Source organism: Sebastes umbrosus, chromosome 15 (genome assembly GCF_015220745.1).
Source record: "Sebastes umbrosus isolate fSebUmb1 chromosome 15, fSebUmb1.pri, whole genome shotgun sequence".
Classification (NCBI taxonomy): domain Eukaryota; kingdom Metazoa; phylum Chordata; class Actinopteri; order Perciformes; family Sebastidae; genus Sebastes; species Sebastes umbrosus.
The window spans coordinates 8,610,522-8,623,989 of NC_051283.1; the positions used below are offsets into that span (position 1 = coordinate 8,610,522).

General features: G+C 39.2%; 1 protein-coding gene across 1 annotated transcript; it reads right to left on the reverse strand.

Annotated features, from left to right (window-relative positions):
* Positions 1-1,554: 1,554 nt before the first annotated feature.
* sh3bgrl3 (SH3 domain binding glutamate-rich protein like 3) lies at positions 1,555-7,158 on the reverse strand. The gene is made up of 3 exons (XM_037795982.1): positions 6,999-7,158; positions 3,534-3,701; positions 1,555-2,426 (listed from the first exon to the last, which is right to left on the reverse strand). Exons 1-3 carry the CDS (start codon positions 7,041-7,043, stop codon positions 2,361-2,363), a joined length of 279 nt encoding a protein of 92 aa, XP_037651910.1. The 5' UTR covers positions 7,044-7,158; the 3' UTR covers positions 1,555-2,360.
* Between the last annotated feature and the right edge of the window lie 6,310 nt (positions 7,159-13,468).

The window sequence follows — 13,468 nt, forward strand, 5'->3', positions numbered from 1 at the left end:
CTTTACATCTTTGTTCAGAATGAGGCAGGTTTCAGTGCATAGTCACATTACTGCATCTTCATGCCCAGGAAAAGACAATGAAACTGTAACATAAAATAAACAAGAGGAATGTAAAGCTATGTGGTTGAAAGCTTAAAGACACACATGTTACAATCCATATGAAATGCTCCCTTCGAAATGTTTGCCATCTTTTTGCCTGGTCACTCAACAATACAGAGCACCCGTCGGTGCAAGGAATAAAGCTTCCAGGTTATACAGGTTATACAGGTCATGGAAAATGTAGAAGATGGCAGGTAAGTGCTAATACAACAGTGAAAATCCACCTGCAAAGCGCATTATATATATTTATATATATCTTGGCACCAAATGTGAAATGTGCTTAAATTAAGCAGCTAACTACTGAACTGTACTACCACTGATTATCAACCTTTTTAATAAGTTTGGCCCATTGGTGACCGTTGTCACATATCTAATGAGAAGGTCTGGTTCCCAAATTAAACATGTTTTGATACGCAGCCAGTAAATTGGTCAAATTACTTGGATTTTTTATATTCTATTTATTTAACTATTATTTTACCAGTTCAACTATATTTCATGTAAAAAAAAAAAAAATTCATAACATGAAGGTATTTATTGTTAGCCTATGTAGTAAAATGTAAATACATAGATTACTGGAATCAGCCTATTAATACCCAAAATGTATGGCCACCATATGTAAATTTCAATTATAGTATGTTAAACAATACACAGGGCACGACCTCAGTGTACTAAATGGTAGCTACAACTGGTCACCAATGATTAATTAAAGCCAGAATGTGAACGATTTCGGAGTTCTGACTGATTTCTTAGGTAATACTAATAAAAGACACTGGGCCTGATGGTAATGTACATTGATACCTTTTTGTGTTAATAACATATCTGGCCTAATCTTTGTTAGACATTTCCACAACTTTAGCTTAAAGGTACCCTGTTGAGTTTTTGACCACTAGTAGCGCTATGGACCAACGTTTTTCTCCCTTTTTACTTTATATTGTGCACACAGGCAATACACACTCCTGCCAGGAAGAAGACTGCATGCTAGCAAACATGGATGTAAACAATGCACGATTTAAAATATATATATATATTTATTTGTTTTAATCATTTTTGCAAACGTAAGGAATGAAATGCACTTAAGACGTTTGGTAGACCTCAAGAGCAACGCATCTAAATGTAAACATAACTTTTGTTTGTTCAGGGTACCTCTAATGTGTCACAGACAAGTATTAGTTTGTGGGCTTATTTAAGCAATTTGTATTTTTAATATTTGTCCAAAAGTGCACATGACAACGATTAATTGATGAGTTATCAACTATTAAATTAATCGGCAACTATTTTGATTATTTATCATAATAGTTTGAGTAATTTTTTAAGAAAAGAAAAGTCAAACTTCTCTGATTTCAGCTTCTTAAATGTGAATATTTTCTGGTTTCTTTACTCCTCTATGACAGTAAACTGAATAACTTTGATTGTGGACAAAACAAGACATTTAAGGACGTCATCCTGGGCTTTGGGAAACACTGATTGGTCATTTTATAAACCAAAAAACTAATCGATTAATCGAGAAAATAATCAACAGATTAATCAACAGTGAAAATAATCGTTAGTGGCAGCCCTAGTTGTGAGCTCTGGTGATACAGTGGGTTTCCACTTCAGAACTGAACCTCGTGTCATATACTGCATAAGGTGACCAATGGACCAAAATTAAAAAAAGCTGTCCATGCCAAAAAAGGCATCTTTTTTAGCTGCTATAATTCTTATAATTAATTGGGTTTAAGGACATTACAGTCCTTGCTACGTCCGTGTGCATTTGCATCCATGTGAAGTACAAATAGTGTGCAGTCATGTACAACATAGGAACTTGAAGGCTACAGAAAAAGACGACAAAGTAGTTAAGACTGAGTGATGATTGTGTGTTTGGTCTGCAGAGGATCAGGAAGATTCTGGGTTGAATGTTGTCACCCAGTGGATTAGCTTAATCTCCAGTGATCATGTGGCCGCTGCCAAGATTAGTCGACCTAATTACCGCACATTTAGACACCCCATTGATTCGTATTGGACTAAGAGAAGGAAATAAATCAAAAGAAAAGAACAGAAAAAAACAGCTTAAGAAGGAGTCTAATGGTGCAGTAGGGGGAATGTGTGTCTTCTGATTGGTTAGATACGAGATATTTGGCATTTTTCATTATGGCATTGAAAGTGAGTAGATACTGCCAGTGGTGCAGAGAGAGAGAGAGAGAGAGACTGGATAAAGGGCCTCCATCAGGGCACAGGGTGGGTGAGGGAATTGGGGTAAGATGGAGAATTACACTCCACTTTCCTCAGGCCAGTTTCAGAAATTGTTGCACTGAATCTGCTTCCACCGCCTCTGCAAACATTTCATAGTCCTGTGGAGAGGAGGAGTGTCAATCAGCAAACAAGAAAACAAAGACATGCTAATATGATAGCTGTAGAGCTAAAAATAAAGATCATGACTAGGGCTGCAAAGAGTCGGAACATTTCTGGTAAATTTCCCCAAATTTTCCAAGGGAAGTTGAGCTAAGGAAGTTCTATATAAAAATTGCATCTTTTAATAGTGAACAAATTGGGGGTGGGGGGGTTTGAAACATGGGGTAAGTTTTGATTATATTACTGGAGTGAATATATTAAATTTTTTTTCTGACATTTCAGTTAACCAGCAGATAGTAGCCTAAACAAAATACACAGTCTATAACATGTTAACACTGTCTGCTAGTTTTTGCTGAAAGGAGGGTGGAAAGAGGAACGGTCACTTGTGGTCATGTTGTGGTCCTCCATACAGTTGCGCTATAAAATGTGAGGCGGTTAAAAATATACAATACTATTAGGGCTGCACGATTATGGCCAAAATGATAATCACAATTATTTTGATCAATATTGATATCACGATTATTTATCACGATTATTCATCGATTTTAGCGACAACATATTTTATTGCACTTTCACATTGAAATAAAAAGCAGGGCACTGTTTTCACTTCCATGCTGTGCTACATTCCATTTAATGTACAAATTAGAGGCTACACGATGGTGGAAAAAACTGCAATATTTTTTTCTACTATATATATATATATATATATGTATATATATATAGATATATACATATATCTATATATATTGCAATATGAAAAGTTCAATTCTTCAATCTGGTGCACTCTGAGAGTAAAATTCGCAACAATAAGAGCTAGATAAACAATTTTATGCTTTAACTTTAATCATTAATACATTTGCCAGATGTCTGGCTGTTAGTTTAGGAAGCGCTTGATTTGATATGCTGCAGCGTTTTCTATGAGCAGAACACGCATTTTAAAACGTCAATATTGCAGTCCATCATGTTCATTTACTTGTGGGAAGCCAAAATTGTGATCGCGATCAATATTCGATTAATTGTGCAGCCCTATCTTAAATTATCATACGACTGCACTGCTGTAGAGTTTTTATTAAATAATGTGTGCAAAGTGTATGTGCTTTGCTCACCCCACAGTACTGGTCTTCATTGAAGAGCTGGGGAGCGACTGCAGCGGGCTTCCCTGCTTTGTTTCTCATTTCGTCACGTACCTCCACGCCAACAGAGATGTCGATGAGCTCGTACTGGATGCTTTTACTTTCAAGGATTCGCATCATTTCTGCCTGTTGAGACTTTACCTGAAAAACAACAGCACCCAACAGCAATTTACTCATACTGGCCGGCATGCTGTTAGTCAGCGGGATAAATAACAAGCAGACGAGGGCCATCACACAACTTTGTTCAAAATAAACCTTGTAATACTATTCCTCCTCAAGGGCAGGGACATTTAGGCATTTTTCAAGGCATAGTGTTGTGATAGAATTTACTTTTTGAGGCTGTGCCTTTAAAAAGCAGTGGCTTTATCTGGCTCCTGGTTTGATGATTAATAGACCCCGTGAACGCTCTGCTATCTTTTTGGGCGACTGAGGAAGTTGGGAGGGGAGTTTCGAAAGAGTGACCACACCCAAGCACTGCACTAACAGGAAACAAGCTGGCATAGTTGTTGTAAGACCAGTGTTGTAAGGAGAGTTGTTTTTACAGACTCGGCAGTTAAAAGCTTCCCTGAATCGTGTAAAGAACAAAGTTATAGAGGTTGACAAAGTAACTAAAACTGAAGATTTTCAAAGGGAGCAATTACATTTGAAATATGACTTTCAAGTAAGATATTTATGTCTGAGCCAACCGAGTGGTATAGAGAGGAAAACCTAGAAATGGATACCATTGCAGAACAATTCAAAAGATGTATTAACAGAGGGAACACATTTCAAAGTTTACTTAAACACAAAAACAATAAAAAAGTGAATAACAAAAAGGGATTTATATTTTAATGCGATATATTCTTATAGGTGCTTTAGTTTCTTGGGCATGTATTCATTTTGGAATAGGAGGGATGGTCTTGCGAAATAAACAAAAAAATATGTTCAATATTACATATACATACCGAAGGAGCCATTTATTTTTAGTTTTTTTTTAATTGTTGTTTTACTAATAAGTAGTATTTGCTTGATTTAATATTCTAGATGTCTACTTTATTTAGATTCAATTTTGATAGTGCTTTCTTTTGCTAGTTATTTCTTTAGTTTAACATTTTTCTTGTTTAGTATATTACGTTTTTTGCGTAATTAGTATGTTGTTTTGTTTATGAATTGGGTAACACTGTAGGCACCCGTGGTTACATATGTAGGTAGGCGGGTAGAGGACCAGCATGCACCTAGGTGGCTGGGATTTTTTGTAACTTTTTATGACATTATATGCAGTGACTTTTTGTGACATACTGAACTATGACTTTTTTTCTTTTTGTGACATGCTATGATGGGACTTTTTGTGGCTGGTATGTTTTTTTTTTACCAGGGCAAGAGAGGTAGTGACAGCTATGATTTGGATAAATAAATCATAAGAAACACAGAAACTTTGCATGGACAATGGACTACTTTGCCTGCATATACCACATACCCATGGTGCGTCAGTGGCCCTTTGATTTATTTAGATTTTTCTGACAAATGGCTACTGCATATACATTAAAATATTGAATTGATTTTCCTTATCTCATCTCAAATTATTTAAAATTCACCTTCGGATCTCTGTTTATATGAAAAATGAGAGAGAAATGCATTGAAAGGATAAAATATCAGAATGAGAGAATAATATGGTTGTGCATCAGGTGTTGAAGCCAGTAGACTGGGCGCTAGTTGCATGTAAGCAGTCAAAATCTTCCTCTGAAAGGCTTCATCAGCAAACCAGGTTATCTAGCAGCATTACTGCACATGAGAGGGTTAAAAGCTAGTGCACGTCACAAAACTTTTTTTTTTTTTACTACATGATGAATTCCTCACACCAAATAGGTACCAGATGTTTGGCCCTGTGCTTTGCCTTACACTGTTTTCATACTTTCAAACAATATTCCTACAAAGGATGTTGTGTTTTTACAACGTTATTGATGTCTGCAGATAGTCTGGATGTCAACCTGTTCCAATCGATTCATCCTAATATATTCTATGGAAATATGGAGCAAAACTTCCATTACAAAGTCAAACTATACAAAATAGTATCCTGCTTTTCAACTAACATATACATCAAATAATATAAACGTCTGACTTTCCCTGTATTATAAGGTCTACTGGTCAATTCGGCTCACATATAAACTACCAGGCAGCTCTTATTTAAGTTACTGTTCAGATTTTAGTACTAGTTCTCATGCTTGCTTACAGTAACTGGAAAAAGAGAAGGTTGAGTGTCATGTGTCAACCCTCACATTGAATTTACTTGTAAGAAGATACAGCAGCGCATTTACTTTCTTCGCAGACTCAGATCATTTGGAGCCAGATTATTTTTCTATTTTTCAGTTCAGTGATTCAGATTGTCCTGTTGTACTGCAGCACAGCCTGGCTCAGTAGTATATCTGTAAAACTTAAAACTAAACTTTATAGCCAAATCAAAATCTGCACGAAGAACATTGGCCAACCTGTGACAGCCTCCTTTCAAGCAGCTCACAACAAGAGTATACTGAGACTGGCCAACAGCATCACTTCTGATCCCTTATTTTAAATGGGGAATATCAACTTCTGCCCTCCAAGAGGCGATTCAGAGTCCCTACATTTAACACTATCAGGCTGAAGTACGATTTTGTCCATCAGTTCATCTTGTTGCTATATAATAATGAATGTGCTGCTAAAGACATGTGAATCCAGAGGAGTGATGGTAATTTTGTAATGGGTTATGTATGAATAATGGTGATGTGTTTTGTTTTTTGTCTGCTGGGTCTTACTTGTCTGTCTGTCTGTCTGTCTGTCTATGGTAACAGTATGTCTATTGTATGTGTACTTTTTCTCAAACTGAGCTGCCTATGGATGCAAAATGAATTTCAGTGCAAACTGACAATAAAGTTGTATGGTATCGTATCGTGTGCCACTTACAAATTATGAAATTCATTTAGAACATGTGGTTTTGTGCATTTGATGTATGCAAAAGTGATAAATGCATATTGATTATAAAAAAGGCCTTAACATTACAATGTATAGTCGCCCTAACCAAGGCAGCCTTAAAGTGACAGATTTTTACATTAAGTTTGGCGTACACAGGAAGTGGATACATATGGTCGTTACACTTTACAGCCTTATGTACCTAAATGACACAATGACAGTGTTATACTGTTTAGGCTCGTCTCTGCACGTCCTTTATGTTTAGTTTTGTCACATTTACAGCTGCTAACTTTCCTCTTCATGAAGCCTACAACCTGTTAACGCTGACGTCACAGTAATAGTGATATACACTAGCATAGAGGCCCGCTGCTCTGGTACCGTTAGTGAGGAGGAAGCGGATCACTGGTCGACTGAGAGGCTGCTGGACGGAGCGTTGTTAGCTTTAGCTGCTGCCACCGGAGCTCAAAACACACAACAACAATAACGTTAAGTTTAAATGACGGCCACTGGACTCACCGTCCGTGAGGCAGTAACGGTGGTGTAGTACAGTTTGATCCCCATGTTGCTGCAGGTCCTTCTCCTCCTGTAGAGTATCTGCTGCTCAGTTAGCGTCCTCTCGGTTTCTGCGTCAAGCTCAACCGTTACCGACGTAAAAGCTACCGGAAGTTTATCAGTGTTTTCAAAATAAAAGACATACATCCATTCTTACTCAATCTCTAGATCAGGGGTTGTCAACCTTTTGTAACTCGAGGCCCACTTCCGATTGTTAAAAAATTTCCGAGGAATACCTTCCCAAAAAAATAACAAACTGGCCTGTAAATATGTGTTATGCCACTGTCAGGTGTAATCACCCACATAAATATTCAGCTTACCCTCACCCATCACTTCCTGCCATTATGATTCCAAAGTATTCAGGGTCATATCTTGTTTCAAATATTGCTCAATTTTGTGTCACTGCATCTGTGACATACATGTCTGTAAAGGGGAGACTCGTGGGTACCCATAGAACCTATTTTCATTCACATATCTTGAGGTCAGAGGTCAAGGGACCCATTTTTAAAATGGCCATGGCAGTTTTTCCTCACCAAAATTGTGCGTAATTTTGGAGCGTTATTTAGCCTCCTTCCCGACAAGCTAGTATGATATGGTTGGTAAAAATGGATTCATTAGGTTTTTCTAGTTTCATATGATGCCAGTATCTTCACTCTAGCTTTAAAAGTGAGCCCGCTATAACCTCTGAAATACAGAATAGCGGTTAATCTAAACATTAGGCAGCACCTTCGCGGCCCACTGGGTGGCTCTCTGAGGCCCACCTAATAGCTGCTCTAGATCTTCATCCTCCTAAATTCCTCACTAGTAGAGGTCAATTTTCGATGAGATTTAGGGGAACCAAATTATGGAATAGCTTTTCACATCTATCAATAAACTGTTCATCTGTCAAATGTTTCAAAAGTCGCTTAAAGGGACTATTTGTAACTTTCAGAATTGCTTGTCAACAGCGACACCTGTGGCCGTTAAGACAGCGTCGGGCTCACGCACTCCAAATATACATGAACGAGCATCGCTCAAAACAGTGAGGCGACACACGTCAGCTAAAACCACAATATCACTCTATATTTCACCTGCTTGGCAGTAATGTTAGCTGACCAGACGAAGGTCTCTCCATGAATCACTGCTGGCTTTTCCTGCTCAGCCTCCGGTGTCTCCCTCTCCGGAGGCTAAGCAGGAAAAGCGGGTCGGTGACGGAGCTCCGCAGAGAGACACGTTATCGCCTCCCCGACCGGGTGCCGGTGTCTCCCGACTGCACCTGCAGGGAGACACCGGCACGCGGTCGGAGGCGATAACGTGTCTCGTTGCGGAGCTTCGTCACTTCACAAGACACGGAAAACCTCTGTTGGTCTGGAGGAGCTGCAGCATTTATTTCTGCACAAACGTCCACTTTACATTTACTAGATATTCTCAGAGCTAAACTAACTCTCCTGCAGTGTGTAGTGAGCGCGCGATCACGTCTAGAGGTGGAGCGAGACAGCGAGGACGCGCGCGCGCTGTCTGAGTGAAGGCAAGCAGGCAGAGGAGACGAGTGGGTTTTTTTGCCTCTTCCTGCACTGTATATTATTCATTTATTTTTTTGTTATGTTGTATAGTCTAACATATACATATACATAAACATTTTCAAAACAAGAGAAAACCGTACAAAGTCTGATGTGACAAAAACATCTGCCTCGCAGTATTAGGTTTTGGGAGTCAAATACAGTAAGAAGCAAACATGCAGTAACCTGTTTAAGGCCCTGTGGCAAAAATGAGCTAATTCACATGGTTCAAAAACAGTCACATGCCTATGGGCTATGTATGTTGAAAGTTATTGGTGTTGCCGATATCAGTGGTTCCCAACCCTTTTCCCTAAAGCTGCAGTGGTAGAAATGGAGCAAATATGATTAAAGGGACTTCTTTGTAAGAATCAGAAATTGCTTGTTAACAGCAACACCTGTGGCCGTTAAGACAACGAAAGTCAGCCTCTTGCTCACGCTTGTGCTCGCTCTACATAGACATGAACGAGCATCGCTAAAAACAGTGAGACGACACACGTCAGCTAAAACCACAATATCACTCTATAGTTCACCTGCTTGGCAGTAATGTTAGCTGACATACATTTTTCAAAACAAGAGAAAACCCTACAAAGTCGGATGTGACAAAAACATAAACTGGGAAATGCACATATTGTAATCAACCAGAAACTGTTGAACATGTACTGATACACTGCAGGAATTACAGTATCCAGAGGAATCATCTTTTACAGTCACTAAGGAAGGCAAAACATCAGGACTTTTCATTGTCAGGTCTATTGGGGAATACAGCAGATAACATATATACTGTGAAATTATTCAGTTTTTAAGAGAAACTGATTTAGTTAAACTAATCTAGAGTTTTCCTCATTATTATTATTATTATTATTATTATTATTATTATTGTTATTTTATTATTATTTTTTTTTATTTTATTTTTGTATTATTTTATTCTGTTTCTGCACAATCTCCTGTTCCCCACTTCAGTCCAGATGCTGGCGGTAATGCACCTCTAAGATGGTTTGCCAACCACCAATAAACACCAAAGAAGAAGAAGAAACTACGATGGCACAAAACATTTGTACTTATATGGTCACATCTGCTTCGCAGTGTTAGGTTTTGGGAGTCAAATACAATAAGAAGCAAACAAGAAGTCACATGCCTACGGGCTATGTATATTGAAAGTTATTGGTGTAGCCGATATCAGCTGCAGTGGTAGAAGTGGAGTAAATATGATTAAAAAAAGTTATTTATATAAAACGGTCACTATATCCCGGAAGCCCTGATCAAATATGAATCAATATTCTGTTACTGTAATTTCTCGCCTCAAATGTTTTCAGAAACATCTTGTCGTTTACTTACTGTTTAGCTGTAAAATGAGAACGTTTGTGACCCTGCAGCCATGTTGAGATCAGTTGAAGGAATACCAAGCACCGCCCACCAGCCGGAGCACAGCCAATAGGAACGCTCAATAGGAACGCTCTCTTTCTGAAATGACCTGTGATTGGTCAAAGTCTCCCATCACAGGCTAGATTTTTTTTTTTTTTAACAGAGCCATGAGGAGGTGCAGATGTCTAGTTATCTCTCAGAACACTTGAATTACAAGTTGCTGAAAGCTTATTATGACATTTTTGCCCAATGATGCCAAAAACATTCTGCCTACTGCAGGTTTAATAGGCTTCCCTGCGCTTTTACAGTATGGCACCTTTGAGCTGATCTATCGTTTTTTAATGTGCGTGTATGAAACTGTTTGTACTGCTGCCATTCTTGGCCAGGTTGCTCTTGAAAAAGAGATTTTAATCTCAATGGGTCTTAACTCCGGTTAAATGAAGGTTAATGTTTAAAGGAGCCCTTTTCCCTCATTGAGCAGACCCTTGACTAAGTGACATATTTCATGGATATTTCATACATATTCAATGCATAACAATAACAGTACAGAACAACTTATAAACTTCCTACAGCATTTATTTCTGCACAAACGTCCACTGTACATTCACTAGATATTCTCAGAGCTAAACTAACTCTCTGCAGGCAGGCAGAGGAGCAACCGCGGTCAACACTGTTTTGCAAGACGGGCTTCACTAGATATAACTTTGTGGTTTTGGTGCTTCCGTGTAGTTTGTGTTGGAGTCTGAGTCTGAACAGCGTAGCCACACGCGAGCGCGCATGGGACATCGACCCGGGTGATTTATACGTGTAAGAAGTTACAAACAGTCCCTTTAATAGGCTTCTTTTTTGACAAATTCAGTGTTTTCCTCTCCCTGATGCTTGGCCATTGTTCCAATTCATCCTGAGGAGGACATGAATGTCTGTACCAACTTTTAAGGCAATCCATCCAATAGTTAAAGAGACATTTCCCGAAAAACCACAAATTCAACCACATGGTGGTTCTACAGAAAAAGTCAGAGGATCATCAAAGACTTGACAAATCATCCATGATTGTCTGTAGAACATGCAAATCCATTCAGTAGATGTTGAGATGTTTCAACTTAAGTCACTGGGATTCATAGTTTATGGGCACCATGGACAAAAATGTATGAATGACGCGTGCAATAAGAACGCCTTTTTTTGCTTTTAGCGTGTCATTTGTACACCATGTAGTCTGGACTGACTGCAATGTAAAAACATCTGCATAAATGTATAATGTAGATGTAGAATAAAAAGTGAGAAAAAACGCTTATGGCGAGTGGGTGAGGAGGTGGATGGGTCCAACAAACACACAACTTTAGTGACGTTTGTGATGTGTTTTCCTTACTTATGTTACGTTGTTTCCGTACATATTGTACTTAGTTTACATACTTATTTTAAGCCCAACCATGACATTTTTCCTAAACCTAAGAGTTTTTTTGCTGCTTACGTTACTATAGTTTTGTTGGGTAGCGTACAAATGACACGCAAAAAGCGTTGTACAAATGACACGCGAAAAGCCTAAAATGCATCCTCATGACACGCAGAATGTCCGTGTAATGTCTGCTATTTATACGCCTTCTTGTGAGACCAGGTTGGGTTGCTTGCTATAAAGTATTTTGAGCCTCATTAAGTCTAATGAGCAGTGATGAAATGTAATTTGGGATTCATCACAAGGGAAACAGGCTGGCCCCTTCTATTGTGAGTCAGACAGGAGGAATGTGGGAGAGAGTCCAACAGTGCCATAATTCAGCTGATTCAGGGTTTTAATGTGAGTAACTGAGCCGTGCAGGATGGACCAGTACACGCCAGTACACAGTAAGACTGGAGCCAGCCTGCAGAGCCAGCCAGCAGGGTCGATATATCTGAGTGAGGTGAACAATATCCCTTCTGAGGTTTAGCACTGCAGGAAGGAGAAAGCCAACTCTGCTCATGGCGTGAGGAAATAAACCAGGTCTCACTGCTGATGTGTTTATCTCAAATACCTATAAATTCATCTACACATGGGGGAAGCAGAAATTTATTTTCACTTTGTCATCTGAGAAGCAAGCAAGATCTCTCAATGGAATTTAGTCAGGGAATAGAAACGTCTTCAGTGTCAGGGTAAGGATATGCAACGAGTTCCCATCCCAACTCATTATATAATGACGCTTAGTCAGACCCCTTGGCGTCACTCTTTTTGGGCACAGGAAATACGTGCTTAATGTTGTGAAGTAAAGAAAAACACTTGCTTATGGTCAGGCAATAAAACCACTATAGTTAAGTTAAGGAAAAAAATCAACATGGTTGGGCTTAAAACTACTATGTTTGTACAGTGAAAATGACACCGAATGTTGTCAACAGGGGACATGAACGACCAGCTGATTGTAACGTAACACACGGGACAGGAACAGAGGTCTCCTGGATGAAAGCCTTGTGTTTGTTGGACCCATCCACCTCCCGTACCGCCCGCCCGGTGTGTGTCTTTTCGCTCTTAAAGCTACATCACCACACTCCCGACGCACTTTCCCTGAGTGTTTAATTTTGACGTGGATGGGTGATTACATAATAGTTAATGGAACACACGGTGCGCCTCATACCGGCGCTAAACGGTGCCTTAAGCGTCGGTATCTAACGCCGACGGCCATGACAAAGCATCGGCATTTGACACCCTGGGAATGAGGACGAGCTGGGTTATACAATAGATGGTGTAACCATAGTAAGGAACCATGCCCCTATGATGACCCTAAAAATTGGTTGTTACAGCAGCAACTGCTTACAGAATATAACAAAGTCAAGTCAAATGTGGATATTGAGATCGGGAGAGATTAAACAAGAAAAAATAAATGTGAAACTGTTAAAGGTACAGTGTGTAGGATTTGGGGACATCTAGTGGTGTGGTTGCAGATTGCAACCAACTGAGCACCCCTCCGCTCACTCCTCCCTTTCCAAGACTGTGTTAACCTGAGCCACCGAGTGTAAAACTGTGGTAACGCCGTTCGCCTCGCTCAGAGGTCATCCTTACCACAATAACACTACTTTAGGAGCAATGGAAGTCAGACGGCGGCTGGCGGTACCACAGTACCAACATGGCGGACTCCGTGAAGAGGTCCTGCTCTCTATGAGGATATGAGGAGCTCATTCTAGGTTGTGTCTAGAAGGTAACCCACAATTTGGGAAACTCTCACGAGATGGTTAAGGTTAGAATAGGTCATCAGGCAGCGAGTCTTGCAAGAGTTTTTGCAATTTTCGGGTAACGAAAACAATGATTCTTAGTTTCAAGTGATTATACACTAATGAAAACAGTTATTAATATTATATTCCATTTCTAATAATATATCTCCTGTAATGTAACAAACTGGTTTTTTTTAAGATCAGGGAGAAATTGTTGAAATGTTGTGAATCGGCCAGCTTTGGATGAGTAAGCAACTTAACTTCATGAAATGAGATAGTTTACTTGAAAGGAGTCTGGTAATAAAAATACAAATTATAAACATGAGTTTGGCCACATTAAACACAATCATAGTGACCAGGGAG